The sequence below is a fragment of the Tachypleus tridentatus genome, chromosome 5 (genome assembly GCF_004210375.1).
Source record: "Tachypleus tridentatus isolate NWPU-2018 chromosome 5, ASM421037v1, whole genome shotgun sequence".
Classification (NCBI taxonomy): Eukaryota; Metazoa; Arthropoda; class Merostomata; order Xiphosura; family Limulidae; genus Tachypleus; species Tachypleus tridentatus.
Genome location: NC_134829.1, coordinates 16,631,076 through 16,647,351, shown reverse-complemented (window position 1 = coordinate 16,647,351; position 16,276 = coordinate 16,631,076). Strand labels below are relative to the sequence as shown.

The 16,276-nt window shown below is 33.9% G+C and overlaps 1 protein-coding gene across 2 annotated transcripts in view; it reads left to right on the top strand.

The window, feature by feature from the left end:
• The first annotated feature begins 199 nt into the window (after positions 1–199).
• LOC143250606 (uncharacterized) overlaps positions 200–16,276 on the top strand; it is a 54,624-nt gene continuing 38,547 nt past the window's right edge. The window contains exons 1-4 of one of the 2 annotated variants that reach the window (XM_076501423.1): positions 200–539; positions 1,759–1,906; positions 6,779–6,827; positions 8,336–8,468. In XM_076501423.1, the coding sequence (XP_076357538.1) occupies positions 1,801–1,906; positions 6,779–6,827; positions 8,336–8,468 (288 nt within the window). In that variant the 5' untranslated portion in view covers positions 200–539; positions 1,759–1,800. The remainder of the gene's footprint in view (positions 540–1,758; positions 1,907–6,778; positions 6,828–8,335; positions 8,469–16,276) is intronic. The other variant, XM_076501425.1, reaches the window with a different exon arrangement.

The window sequence follows — 16,276 nt, the reverse complement described above, 5'->3', positions numbered from 1 at the left end:
TTATATACTACAGCAAAATTGTAATTTTTGTCAATTCTGGAACCCAATAAATTGTTTGCCAAATATTTTAACGTTTTGTTTAATGAAAAAATATTTAAAATTCAGTTTGTAGCTATTGATATTTATCTGTCGTATTTTCACGTAAATATTACGAAGATACTGTCAAGCGTAAGACAGTAGTTTCTACTGCGGGATATCCTCACCAAGAACAGTCAAAGAAGCAAAAAGAACGGGAAAATGTTTAGTACTTTAAATATTACAACTAACACTTAAGAAAAACTGATTAAAGAGAGTCAAAAAAACTTCTGCATTATTTACTGTCATTTTTCCTTGTAAAAATTATTTAGTATGATAGGAGGAAGAGAAAAATATTGAAATAGGGGGCATTACTACATAAAGTTAGGCTCAAGTGTTGACTCGGTTCGCTTCGTATTGATGCTTTGTTAACGAAATATTTTCAAAGCTTCATTTCTTTTTTTTTTTTAAGTAAAGTGACTCTCAAGAAATTCAGATGGAAAAGGATAACTGTAACAAATTTGGTATGTGGACATTAGCACTAAGTAATGTATTAAATATTTAATTTGAATACATTCATGATGACGTTCTGAGATAGGTAATTTAAATACAATTGTACATATATCAGTTGTGACATTAACATCTTCGCAAGTCGCTGTTTTTTTTTTCTCATTGCGTTTGAGAGTATGTTGACAATGTCTTTTTTTATTATACTATGTATTCGCAAAATATATCTATGTCATGTTTTAATTCGTCCAATGTAACTTGTGAACTAAAGTTTTCTGGCATCAAACTCAGCTCTCTTTGTGCGTTGGGGTTTAGTTGTTGAAACTGTTCAGAGTGGAGACTGAGGAAGGGTCAGGCACAATATAGACTTCTTCTATCGGTAGTTTGTTTACTTTATTTTATTTACTGTAAAAGTTATATTGACACTGATTTGTAGTTAATATCCCTTTACGTTGATGCTTTAATCATACTATATTAAATCTATCTCAACTGCCCGTAATTGAATAATATATCCTTTTGATGTGTGGGTGATAAGTTTATCAGATTGGATGGAAGAGTGGGTGGATGTTTTTCCATCCAGCACAGGGTTGTTACAAATGGAGTATAGTCGAACTGGATTAATTTCACAGGTGGGGTACCTCAGGGCTCAGTCAAAAACCTTTGTTTTACATAAGTGAATTAGATGGAGTAACAGTTAAATTATTTTTATTTTTAGATGATATCAAGGTTGTGGGTGTTGATAGCTGTGAAAAGGATACTGCCAATTTACAAAAGGATTTAGATCATTTATTGATTTGGCAAATAAATAGTAAATAGGGTTTTAATTATAATAAATGAAATATGATGCATGTGGATTATCATAATTTGAATTATAATTTAGATGGAAATAACCTCAACAGTATCATAAAAGAAGGGGATCTTGGTGTAATAGTTGATCAGTCTCTGAAGCCATCTGAGCAGTGTGCTGCTGCTATTGGCAGGACAAATAGGATTTTAGGTTCTATCTACAAAAATATCAAATACAAGTGTAAGAGGTTATAATTTCATTGTATAGGTCACTGCTAAGGCCACATGCATAATATTGTGATTTGTCTTGGGCTCCTTACATTAAGAAAGACATTGAATCGTTGAAAAGTGTTCAGATAAGGGTGGCTACAATGGTACTAGGGGTGGAGGGGTTGTCATTATGAAGAAAGGCTGAAAGGCTTATACTGTTTTGTTTTGTTCTTTTTAAAGAAAGAAGAGACTGGAATCTGATTGAGGTGTTTAAGATTGTAAATGGAATTGATAGTGTCAGTGCATCATCATTCTACATACTTAACAGTGAGAATAATAGGACTAGGGGACACAAATATAAATTTAACTGAATTTAAGAAAAAGCTTGGTAAGTATATGATTCAAAAGAACTGACTTTAATAAAAAAAAAATTCTTTTTTAAGTTATTATAGAGTATGGAACAGCCAAGATGGACCAAGAGGTTTCATGTTGTCCCAAAACATTATTTTATTTTCAGTTGTTTACTCACTACACAGTATCACAGCATTCACACACATACTCCTACTTTTAAAATCCTTTGTGGGATGGTGGTAGGTCTTCAGATTTACAATGCAAAAATCAGGTGGTTTGTTTTTCTCAGTGAAAACATCAGATAGCTTGATGTGGCTTTGCTATAAGAAAACACACACCTGATTTTACATAGTTGTCCTTTTAAAATAGAGCTGTGTTTGTATCTAGGGGTTAGTTAGCCTTGCAAGGTGTAACCTGCTAGTATTTTATTAATGATGTTCAGAGTAAAGAGGTACATAGGGCTAGGCTGATCGTGTATGATGTAACTCTGTATTTTGCTCATCAGTTTATTTGTATTTGTCTTTTTTGTAATACTAGAGTTTTTGGATGAAGCCATAAATTTATCTTCTGTTAATCTAATTTGATGGTCTGTTGTTTGTCATACTTTTCAGAACTTGTTCTGTATTTCTGATGTTATTGATCTAATTTCTAGGTATTTTATTAGTCTGCTATTTTAAATTTTTTTTTCAATAATTTTCCTGTTTTTCATCAGTTAATTTTTATTCAATTACTCTTTTCAGAAATGATTTGCTTCTTAGGTATAGGGCATTTCTCATTGTACATCATTGTTAAGAATGATGTTATTTCAGTTGCCTTTAACACTTGAAATCTCTGTTTATTTTTTTAGTTTAGTATTTTCTTTACCTAATCTATTTCAGCAAAGCACTTAAAAATCTGCTTTACTTAAGAGAATTATCATTAGTTCTGATAAATACAAGGTGCCTAAATAGATAAGAAGGAAAACTTAATCTAGTGAATAACGTAATAGACTAGGTTAATTAGGCATATGCAATGTTAAACAAGAAATGAACTACATATAATTTCCCTAATCTCTGAGCTTTTTCAAAATCATACTTGCAGCATAATCCATGTTTCCAAAACTGAGACACTCTTTACATTTATCACACCATATACTCTTACTTTTAATGTTATTGACTATTGCAAAGTTTTCCATTTATATTTTATATCATCTAAATTGCTGATTCTTGAAAGTTATTGAAAATTAGACCAATGCACCTTAATACATCTAAAGCTTACAAAAGCTGAAATTACTAAAATATAAAAAAGTTGATTAAAATTTAGCATTCTTCTTTAAGTCTACCGTTTATGTTTTATGTTTTTTTTGAAGAAATGAGAACTGAACTTCTAACTTTCCATTTTAACCAGTTCATCTGTGAGTTAGAGTGACACAAAACTTAGTTTTAACTTAATTATTTGTTAACATAAAACTTCTGAAAATTCTTAGCTACTTGATGTATGGGTTGTCTTCATATAATAAAACTTTGAACTAGCATGAATAAAGTAAATAGTATAATAAAGAAATCCATAAGTCAAAAAAAAAGTTAGACATGAGCAGTAAGTTCAAAATGCATGTTTTGTATAGATCTAGATATCCATTTTATAGCTCATTTCTAGCCAAATTAATTTCATGCAAAGGGTTTTACAATATACATATGCTTTAGTTAGATTACACACAGTGACTAACTTTCATCAAGAAGTTATAGCAGAAAAGCATATTAAATGGCTTCTCACAAACTAGTGGTGGATATTTTTGATGAGAACAGAAAAACTGCCCAATATGTTTTTTATTTAAATTCAAATTTTTGAACATTTGTATTGACAAAAGAAAAAACATTTCCCACACTGTTTTAACACAGAGCTGCAAAAAAAACGATTTGAAGTGATGAGATAATTGAAATCCATCAGCACATTATGAGCTTAATGGCCAAATACAAGAAGCATGCAATAAACAAATTGAAAACATAAGGTTAATATTCTCCAATGAGATAACCCAGCAGTTAACAAATAAATAATCTATTTGGTTAAATCCTTTGGAATATAAACCATCAGGATTTACCATCCATTCCAAAAGAATAATATGAAAGATCAGTTAAAATATTCAAAGAAAGATTTAATTTTATCCTAAAAACAAGCCAGATTCTAGGTTTCTAAAACTTGAAACTACAGTATGAACTCAAACATCATACTTGTTATTTCTAAAGTTATTGTATTAGAAATTAAACTGGTTGTGAAAATAGCATTTGAAACATGAGTCAATTCATTTAATTCTTGAATGCTTCAGGCAGAATATGATCAAGTGTAGTCCCATAAATATGGAATAATTTCACTAGCCTTCTAGTCATACCTTTACAAACACCCTTTCTCTGTTAAAACCCATATTTTTTTGTGTAAAGCATTTTATAAAATGATACAAAAAGATGAGTGTTTTTTGCATTGTTCAAAAAAATGTATTAATTGCTTCTAGCTATTGCTAATCAGTTTAGTTACTACGGTGGGTTACTGATTGTTGGAAACTAAACAGATCCATTTTTTTTATGTGTTATGTTTTAAAGCATTAGTTGTCTATTGGAAAATAGGTTTTCTTTCTCAGAATATAGGGCTGTTCTTGATTTGTGGGTATATTTCCATGTAAAATACATGAAAAAAACAAAGGAGTAAAATAATGATATCTGAACAGCAAATTACTATCAGAGTTTGTTGGTGAATCATTACTTATATTAAGAATAAGTTTAAACCAACAAAGATCTATTAAACATCCTTTAAAAATGGAGTAATTACTATCTATATCAGACTAGATATCTTGTTTTGCTTAGAAAGTTATCAGCTGAGATAAATTTATATATACTAATTCTAAGTCGTTTTAAATGAATAACTTATTTTTATGCATTGTTTGAATATAGTAAAATAAACAGAAATGTTCATTGAATATGGATTTGCATCATAGGAATGTTTTAACATTGCTTAATGTACTCATTAAACTAAGTTTATCTGATGTTTAATTGTAGAAAAAAGTCCTTTATAACTTTCTTATAAATATAGATTATTATTGTATGCCTATGAACATGGTATAGTTCTTCACATAGAATGTTTTATAAGTGTGTTTAATATGGTACAGGTTTAAGGGTGTCATATTTCCTCAAATATAATGTCCCCATATATATTTTGCACCCAATTTTGAAAGGTTAAAGAACATTTATTTTTACCTACCAGTTATATAAAATGTATTAGTTTCTAAATACAGCAAACAACTATTGATGTATTAAATGTCTTTTGAAATCTTACATTTTAATTTTTTTTTACATGTCAATTTTACAACATTTATTGAAGAGTTTATACATGATAATACACTCAGCTAATCTATCACCTTCACATAAATCTTTGTCATCACTAGGATTGTTACACCATCAGATATTTGTCTCCTTGAACAGTTACTTCGTCCTCTTCTCATAGCATGTCATCATTCCTCTCATCCATTGCACTGGATATACAACATTTTCTGACACTTAAGTAATCATCAGTGTTAGCATTTAGTAGCTTTGACAAAATTTTTAGGGTGTTCATTATAATTGGACAAATATAGTACTTTGGTCTATTTCACACGAAACATTGTAATTTAACTTTGGTTTTAATTTATTGACAACTAGAGTCTTCTTGAATCTTATACCATGCTCATTGATAAATGACATATTGATGATATTTTCACCAACAGTTCCATTCTGTTTTTGGTCTAGATATTTGAAGAATTTCATGCACTAGACTTCAGATTGTCTTTTATATACTGCTCTAAACAGTACCTTCTTGATTTTCTATAATCTCATCTATGTTAAAAACATATTGACAAATAGTATAAAAATGTGAAATTTATTCACTCTTTTCTTTTATTCTGAAAACAACTCTTTAGTAATCCATACTGATTTTAAAGGCATACACTGAAATTGGAGGGATAGTTTAAAGATACTTTTTATTTTATTCCTCATAGTGTAAGTTTCAGTACTCATAAATGGGACAATGATGAAGAATGACAGTTGTTAGGCACAGTATAAAACTTTTTTTTGAGGGGTGTATGCATCATCAAAAACATTTAAAATGTGATTAAGTAATGAGAGCTAAAAACAAGATGTTCATTTTTCCTAAAAATAAGAGGCATTATCCACATGCATAAAGTATCTAATAAGTTGAACATTTTGGGTAGATATTTGAGTGATGTTCATGATGTTTAAAAAAAAAAAAAAGGCTTACTTGACTAGATGTTGATTTTGAGATCTTGACAAAACTGCCTATTTGTTCATAAATGCTACTATCAAATTTAAAATTAGATCTTGGAGACTTTTAAAACTTGAATCATCAGCTACTGCAATTACATTCTGTAAAGGAATAGTAGTGGACAGGTTCGATACCAAAATCTGAACAATAAATGTGTTCACCAAATCACAAGTATGTCAGTTGTTTGAAGATCTTGGAAATATTCTCAACAATATATTTATTCTTTTCAAATGCTTAAAAGAGAGAATTTATAAAACCTACAGTTTTTTTGGTATAGATGTCTGTATTTGAAGTATGTTAGAATACTCATGAAAATAACTGATGTAATATGTAGTTTCAATGACAAGCATGATGTAAGAATCAGAGACAAATATCATAAACTAAAATTAAAGATATAATCAAATTTTTTGAAGGTAGACACCCTTCTAAATAAAATTACCACCTACAAATGAAACTTTCAAATGTGCACAAAAAAATCTTGGAAAGAAAACTTCTGGAAACGCATTGTAGACACAAAATTTTATTCTTATTAATATTCTGTTGTAGATAATATGTTTTAATTAGTACTTCAGTTGTAAAAATGTCTTTTGTAATTCATTTTTATTTATCACTTTCATATTTTCAGGTTGTCATGCATGGAATTGTTATATTGATACAACAAAACGTGTATCACTGTAAGTGCAACTATAATTTTGTTAATATGGTTTAAAATAGTTATGTCAAACTAGGTCAAAATGTAGCTAGATAGTCTTTTATATACAATAAACCAATAAAGTTTATTAAGATTTATTGAAAGTAGAACATGATTTAAAGTATTATTAATTTGTTATATAAAATGTACTATGAGTAAAAACAAAAGAATTAATACTGCAATTAAGTAACTCAAGAAATTAATTTATAGTGTTTTTAGGTTGGTTATGCAGCTTACCATTAAATAAATATGCACCATTGAGAGTACAAAAAAATAGGCTAACTCTGTGATGTCATATGCAGGTAGCTCCAGTATACAGATATAAATCAAGCTGAGTAAAGTCCTCCTCTTCAACCTTTGCTCTATTCTACTAATCTTCATTCCTGTAGTTCTTGAGAACTTGGACCATAAAGCACTTGGTTTTCACAGACAGTTACATTTATAATTTCATTTGTTATAAAACTAATAATTTGGCTTGATTGTAGGTTTTATCTAATTCTCCAAGCAAAGTATATTATATCTAATTAACTGAGTCACTGTGATGATAAATTAATGAGTTTATTTTCATATCTGGAGTTTTTACAGATCCAAGCATCTCCATCATTAATCGAAATTAGTGACTTAGAATGTTATAAACAACTTTAAACTGAGTGATCAGTTTAATGGTTGATGACTGACTTTTTTTCTCACAATATTTGTTCATTTCAGTTTTATTACCCTTGCAGCTGAGATAATCATTGCACTCGATATGCACTACCAGGGCAAAAAAGGTTGAACATTTACTGAACCTTTGACAAATCCATTTTTACTTGAAGGTTTGGGCAAAACTTACAATATTTTCATGTCATAGCTACACAACTCTTTTTCCACTGAGAATTAGAAGATCTCTTGATTTTCTTATTTGACAAATATGCCTTCATTTATGATTTATATATTTCCCAGTTTAGTGCAAAATGTGCCCACTAATGAGTGCAAAAGGTGACTGTGGTGCATTTCTTTTGTAATGGTTTTATCCAAAGCTGAGTTAGTCCAAGGCATAATCCAGTTGTGAAATAGACATTGGTTTAACTTGTATCTGTGTTGTTTGAGCTTTTTTTATTTGGAACCATTATTAACTTGTGTAAATGTTTATAACAAACTTGGTAATAATATATGTATGTCAGTATAGAAAGGAATAATAACAGTTTTAAGTTTTTTTTTTTTGTTTTTTGTTTTTTTTACTTTTTCATGCTGTAATAAGACAATTAAGTCATATAATCCATAGATTGTAAGTTTTGTTTTTTAATTGAGAAAATACTTACATTTGTGTTAGTACAAGTTATATCAAGAATTACTGTAATCTAAGCCTGATTTGCACAGTTACAAAGTCAGTAGGGTCTCTTTTTATTTTTGTATTAAGTTATCCAAAAAGTATTTTTTGTATACATTTTCATTCTTCCTCAGTCAAGTGCATATAAACTGAGTTTGTTATTTACTTTTTTATTATTTTAGAGGGTATGTGGATATTACTTTTGATGTGGATCTGAAGTGCTTCAAATCATACAAAGTAATTTTTAGTGATAAAGAAAGACACTGCAGTGATGTAAGCGTGTGGAAAGGACCGTTATGGAGAAATATAACCCCAGTAGGTAGCTTATCTAAGTAAACAATCTATAGCATGATGATATCTTATGAATTTGAGCAGTTTTAATTTTCTTATTGTCATTTACTCTGTTTTTCACATGAAATATTTGAGAAAAATTTATTGAGAGTAATAAACCATTCATGAAATTCATCAGTTTTCATTTTGTGTCAATATAATTTTTGTATTTCTTTTCTAAAATATCTAAATAATTTAAATAGGGAATAATAAAATATTTTATTTTATTTTTAATAGTATGTGGAGTAAACAAAAGTTTAGCATTCATACAAGAACTCACGTTTTTCTATCATAATTTGTACTTAGTCACCTGTCTTGGGGGAGAGGTGTAGAACATTCATACAAGAACTCACGTTTTTCTATCATAATTTGTACTTAGTCACCTGTCTTGTGGGAGAGGTGTAGAACTTTTCATTTTCATTCATATATATCTATATTTCTACTTTCTGTTCCATGTTTAATGATTTACTTAGCTAGTTCATAGGCTGCTCTATCAAAATGACTATTTTTTCAATTTTGTGACTTTTCCATAAAGGCAGTTTAAACATCACTATATAAGTATAAAATTCATCAGTGCTAAAAAGTTGCATATTAGTTAGTCCATTTTAAGTAGCAAAAATATTCAAAGAAAATAGCACCATTTTTTGTTCATGTCTGGAGAGCTATGCATAAAGCTTCCTTTAGTGTGAAAAAAGGAGCACCTTTTTGATGATTTCTCAAACTTACAAGCATTTCAAAGAGAACATGTTTGATAGAAGGAAATGAGCTTAAAGTGTAGCTGAAAATAAGCAATATAATTTTATTTTCTGACCCATCTTAAACCATCATATCTCACATGTTTAGCCAGGAAAACATTCTAATTCACTTTGATCAGCATGAGAAGAGACATTATGTGTATGTAATATTTTAGTTGCTTCAATTCATTGAAGAATTTATGAATCTAAGTGTGTGTATGTATGTAATTATAATATTAAACAACAAATGTAAGAAAATTGAAATCTCACAGGCATTTCCAGTCTTACTTTTTTGATGATTCTACACATCAGAGTCTATGCCATCCTTATCAGAATTTCCTATAAACACTGGGTATTTGCAGTCAATGTATTTGAATAGATTTATATAAGAAATACCATGTTGATGGCAAGAACATTGTCCTTTCCCTGTGGCAAATGGCTTTTTACAGTTTGTATTCTTACATGAACATTATTTATGCTTAGTTAGTGATCAGCTCATTTTCCCCAACCTTCCATCCATGCATGTTTGGACTAGGAATGTGTTGAAACTGTTCAAGGCAGCTGGAGTTTACAGCAGCTTAGTTTAGTAATTAGTTCTCATTGTGTGTTCCCTAAGAGAGCTTTCCATTAATGAAAGACAAGCCTTTAACTTTGTCAGCATAAGTAACATGTTGTTTCTTACTTGACTGGCATTCTCCTACTCTTCTTGCCTACGCAGGTGGCACACTTATTTTTTTTAGGTCTTTCAGTACACCCCTCGGTGTGGATTCCTGTATGTGGTGAGGGGACCACCCAAGGAAGGTTCTGTTCTTTCAGTTTACTCATGTGTTTGCCGTGCATAGCAACCTGTGAAGGAGGAGGAGGGGATCCTGGTAGTTAGGGGTCCAACCTTAACACACCACTTTAGCCTTGAATTCCTGTAGACGGACGGCCCTGAGGTGGCCTCCGTTGGGCCAATCAGCTGGTCCACTTGGGCTAGGGTCAACCAAGTACCAGTGTTGGATGTTCTCTACAGGTGTTGTGGACATTGTATCTGATACTGGTGTTTGGGTATAATGCTCACGAAACCTTGACGTTGCTGCAGTGTCCTTGTTTGACATTGTAGTGCGTCCCCTTGTAGGGCTTTATGGTGGGTGGGGTCAGTGGGCACCGAAATTTCCCTTTCTTTATTATGGATACTCCAATTAAAAATCTTAATAAAACAGTGAAAAAACAGTACATAGGTAAATGACCACATCTTGAAGATTCTGAGCAGTAATCCTCATCATCTGTACCACCTGTTGTACCTCATTTTCTTATATTGCATTCACTTTCAGACAAACCTTTGGGCAAATATCTCCCTTTTTCATTCAGAAAGTACTAGAGGGACTTGCTGGCTCTCCATAGTCAGTAAAGAAGCTTCAATCTGGTGACATATTTGTGGAAACATTCACATCTCAACACAGTGAACTCCTCTTGCATTCAATTGCAATTGGGGATATACCTATTGAGGTTACACCTCATGCTACTTTAAAATCATCATGAAGAGTTATTGTTGAGAGGGATTTGGTGAACATCCCAGATTTAGAGATTCTCTCTGGTTTCTCCACCCAAGGAGTTTTCTTGCAAAGATGGAATTATGTTGCCAACCAATGTCCTCATTCTCATATTTACGCCACCACGTCTGCCTGCCACCATCAGGGCAGATTATCTTAATTGCAGAGAGTGGTCATATCATACATTCCAAATCCTCTCCGATGTTTCCAGTGTCAGCAGTTCGGTCACTCGAAGACATCATGTTTTGATTCCTTGACGTGTGCTCGTTGCAGTGGCAAGGACATTATGCCAACGAGTGTGAAATGGACCCTCATTGCATCAGTTGCAATGGCTCTCACTGGTCCTACTTTCGTTCTTGGGCTAAATGGTTGGAAGAAAAAGAGGTGCAGCATTTGAAAATGATTCATAACATTACTTATTCTGAGGATCAAATATTGTTGTCCACCACCTCATCTCAGATGTATGCTGCTGCACTTTGTTCCACAACTACAGTGGGAGTGCAGACAGATCTCTATGTTCCTCTAAAAGAATCTCCAAAGAAATGAAAAGTCTTTCGACCACCATGGTTAAAGTTGATGAATCAACTTCAACACCTATCTCTGTCCCTTACACACATTCCACCAAACCCTATGATCCACATCCTTTGATTCCAGGTACAGACATTTCTTCAGATACATCTTCTCCCACCCCAAGTTGCAAAACAATCATTTGTTCACGTCCTCAGTCTCTTGAATCCCCTTCCAACAGCAAAGACCTGCCCAAACAACCCAAGGCAGGATCCATGGAGGTCAATAGACTTCCTTCAAATAAGGACAGTAAGAAAAAAAGACGTAGTTGTGAACAGAAAGGTTCTCCACCCAATTTGCCTACACGTAAATAAAAATGGCCACTTTGATAATTGGAACTATCGAGGTTTATGTTCTAATCTGGATGACATCAAAACAGTGATTTCTTCTACCATCCTGTTTGTCTTTCCTTACAGGAAACATTTCTGAAGCCTGCCGCTACAGTCACCTTTCAGCAGTTTCCTTTATACAGAAATGACAGGCTCTGTTATTGATGAGGGCATGGAGGGGTGGCACTGTTGATTGATCAGCCATAGCCATCCATGTTTCGTTGGGTCATACTATCACTGTTTGTTCTCTCTACCTGTTGCTTGGAGAGACATATGATCAATCAGACCTTGATGCTCTCATTGAACTGTTGCCATCTCCCTTTTTCATCCTGGGGGACTTTAATGGACATTATCCCCTCTGGGGAAGGGCTGATATTGATAGTAGGGGTTGCTTTGTAGAGTGTATGCTCTCTGATCACAACCTTTCTCTTTTTTATGCTGGTTCTTCTACTTATTTCCATGCACCTAGTCAGTCCTTTACTGCTATTGATCACTCAGTTTGCTCCCCTTCAATATTTGCCAGTTTTTCATGGAGGGATGACAATAATCCATGAAGCAGTGATCATTTTCCTATAATTTTGAGAAAGACTGACCATGTTAGATGTCATTCAACCTGCGTGCCCTGGTGGGAGCTGGATCTTGATCCTGCCATTGTCTGTAAGCCATCAATAGATGACTGTGGCAGCAGTAACTCACTGTATTATACAGGCAGCTGCTTAATGTATTCCTAAAACCTTGACATGTTTTCCATGATATCCTCGTCCATGGTGGAATCCTGCCTGCCACATGGCACGGAAGGCTCAGAAACGAACCTGGGATACTTTCCACAGATATCCCACACTCTCTAACCACATCGCTTTCCTGTGGGCCTGTGCACATGCTCGATGGGTAAGACGTTAAAGCCAGAAGGAATCTTGGATTACGTTCACAACCAGCATATCTTCTACCACCAGTTCCAAAGTCATATGCGACAAGATTTGAAAGGTCAGTGGATAATCTAATTCTGTCCCCCTCTCGAATTTGCTCTCTGATGTCCAGGAAGTAGCTGATACCGGGAGCATCACCGATACTGTAGGTGAAAGCATTTGCAGGTATCTAGTACTTTTGCTTCTTCTTCCACCTTCTTATCTATCAAGACTGAGGCAGAGTAATCACCTTTTTCCTTATAAGCTGATTGTCTTTATGACTATAATTGTCCCTTTACACTGGGGAACTCAAACTGGCCCTTCATCAGTCTGGCAGTACATTGGTTGGACCTGATGATGTACACTATAAAATGCTGCACCATTTATCACTTGCAATTCTTCTGATTGTTTTTAACCAGATCTGGCAGGAGAATGTTTTTCCTGATGCCTGACACCAGGCTATTGTCCTTTTTTTCTCTAAGCCTGGGAAGGATCCCAAGATTCCTTCAAACTACTGTCCAATTGCTTTGAAGAACTGTCTTTGTAAAACCTCAGAGAGGATGGTTAATGCTCGTCTTGTTTGGTTCCTCGAATGAAACAACCTTCTCTCATCCACCCAGTGTGGGTTCCGACAACAGAGCCCCACTGTGGACCACCTGATTCAACTTGAAACGTCAATCAGAGAAGCCTTTCTCAAATGACATCTTCTACTAATATTCTTTGACATTGAGAAGGCTTATAATACAACATATATTGAGGTATATTGAGTGGCAGCTACAGACTGCCCTCAGTCATTTACTGAAGTGGACCACAGCAAATGGCTTTAACTTCTCTCTCTTTAAAACTGTTTGCATGCACTTTTGCTGCCAATGTGGTATTCATATTGATCTGGAACTCCAGTTGTGTTGCCAGTGTACCCTGAGACAAAGTTCTTGGGACTTGTCTTTGTCTGCAAGCTGACCTTTATACCACACATCAAGCAGCTGCAGATCAAGTGTACAAGAGCACTGAACATCCTCTGTGTCCTCTCTTCCACCACTTGGAAGATCGATGCTCTATGTTAAAGATATATCATGCTCTTATTCGATCAGAACTTAACTATGGATCACTGATTTATGGCTCTGCCAGACCATCAGCCTTAAAGATGCTAGAACCTGCTAATTGTCAAGGACTTTGGCTCTGCTCTAGGGCTTTCTGTTCTTCTCCAGTTCAGAGCATATGCATTGTCTCATAAACCTTCTTTGTATCTTCACCATTTGCAACTGTCTTTACTATATGCTTTGAAACTTTGTTCCTTACCAAAGCTTCCCACCTGGGGTTGTGTTTTCCTTCCTTGGTGGGCCATACTTTTTCAGAACAGACGAACTGCCATGACTCCTTTTGGCCTTCGTATCCAGGTGCAGTTGGATGAATTGTGTCTGTCGTTGGATAACAATGCTGTATCAATTGGTCAGCCCATTCCACCATGGCTTCTTACAGTCCCCAATTGTGACCTATCTTTAAGTCATCTGAGAAAAGTAGACAGTTCCGATTGGAAATACTGTCTGCTATTTGCTGAACATCTTTCAAACTGTTCTTTCATTCCTGTTTATACAGATGGTTCAAAATCAGGTGACTGTGTGGGTTCTGCCATGGTTTGTTGTGATTCGTGGGTTGTGTGCAGAATCCCCTCTACAGCTTTTGTGTTCACTGCTGAACTGTGTGCCATTTCTCTTGCCCTGGATCTCATAGAAGCTAAGCAATACTCAAACTGCACTATTTATAGTGACTCACTTAGTTCTCTGCTGGCCCTGGAATCACTTCACATTGGTTCACACCCTGTTTTCACCAATATTCAAAGCTGACTGGCCCATTTCTCTTTAACATCTACTTCTATCCAGTTTTTCTGCATACCAGGCTACGTTGGTATTCGCAGGAATAAGCTCACTGACACTGCAGCTAAGTCTATCTGCTCTGGCACTATCACCGTTGTCCCTGTTCCATGCATTGACTATGGTCCTGTGTTCAAGGCTGAGCTCCATGCCAGCTGGCAGTCGACTTGGAGTGAGCAATGTGAAAACAAGCTTTTCCAAATAAAACCCTATATTGGACTTTGGCCATCTTGTTACCATTAGGATCAGAAAGAGGAAGTTGTTCTAACTAGACTACGCATTGGTCACAGTTTTTAAACTCATTGTTTTCTTTTATCTAGAACTAGTGCACCAATGTGTATTTTGTGTAACACTCAGATTGCAATAAGCCACATTTTACTTTCTTGTCTTCGTTACGACTCTTAACGACGGCACCATTTTAAACATGTTCTGTCCCAAGGTTTATCCATAATGTTAGTGTTATTGGTGATGGTGACACTGTCCACCTTGAAAATGTTTGTAGTTTTGTTAAAGACTATCAATATTTTTAATGTTATTTAAGTTTTTTAATTTATATTAGGTTTTTCTTAATGTGATTCCCTTTTAAGAATCACAGTCCATCTTGTTTGATTTGAAATTAGAAAATGGCCGTTATGTCAAATAATTAGAAACCAGGACTGGAAAGGCCAACTTCAGGTGACTAGCATTGCTGTTTGAACTATCCATTTGAACTACTCAATAGTCATCCTGGCAAGTTATTATTATAATTTTTGCTACATGTCTTTTAAAACCTTTTTATTACTTTCCTTTTTGAAAATGGCCATAATGTCGAATAACTTGGAACCAGGACTGGAAAGGCCAACTTCAGGTGACTGATGTTGATTTTTGTACTTGTTAGTCTTCCTGGTGAGGTATGATAATTACAGTTATTCTATAGAAAGCCCTTTACAACTTGAATTACTGTAATTTGTTTCTTAATGGTGTAAACTAGATGGTGTAAACATTGGTTTTATGCTATTTATGTGTATTTTTTTAAACTTTGTTTTGTTTTACTTTAATTTCCTTTTATGGTTTTACTAAATTTACCTTTAGCATTTTTACCGGATGTTTGGCACAGGCTGCTTTGTGCTATAAAACACTAAATCAACCAACCAACCAACTTTCAGTACAACCTCACTGACTGGGAATGAGCTCACCAACTATTTAAATATGGCCTGGAAACTTGCTAACATTTTAAACAATTTGGCTTTTGACTTTATGGGAAGAGCTGACATAATTGTAGTGAGTGAAATATAATAAAGGTATTGTTGAAAACCTCAGGGTACTCTTTCTGTTACTTCTTCCTATATGGAAAGGTAATTTCACTCCAACATGTTTTGCATTAAATACTCTGAAAAAACATTTGTGTTTGAATTCTGGATGATGACTAGATGCAGAGAATTGTTTGACAAAATTGAGGGCTGATGTCTAGTAGTATATCAGCAATAAAGAGAAAGGTATATTTCTGCCTGTTCATGGTTTAAACCATTTTCCTATCGTTGTGTGCAAGCTTGTGGCATTCCTCCTCATAAGCAACACGTCTTAACCTTCTTCACTCTTCCATATGGTCTGGGTCTCCATAATCTTCACAGCATTTTGTTAATTAGGGATTTCCTTAAAGAACGATAGGCAAATGGTTGTAACCATGAACAGGCAGAAATATACCTTTCTCTTTATTGCTGATATACTACTAGACATCAGCCCTCAATTTTGTCAAACAATTCTCTGCATCTAGTCATTATCCAGAATTTTGTGGGTTTTTCTTTTCTTGGATTCCTTGATGGTGCCACATGTTAAATCCTGTATAGTTACTAATGTCTATGTGTCAGACATC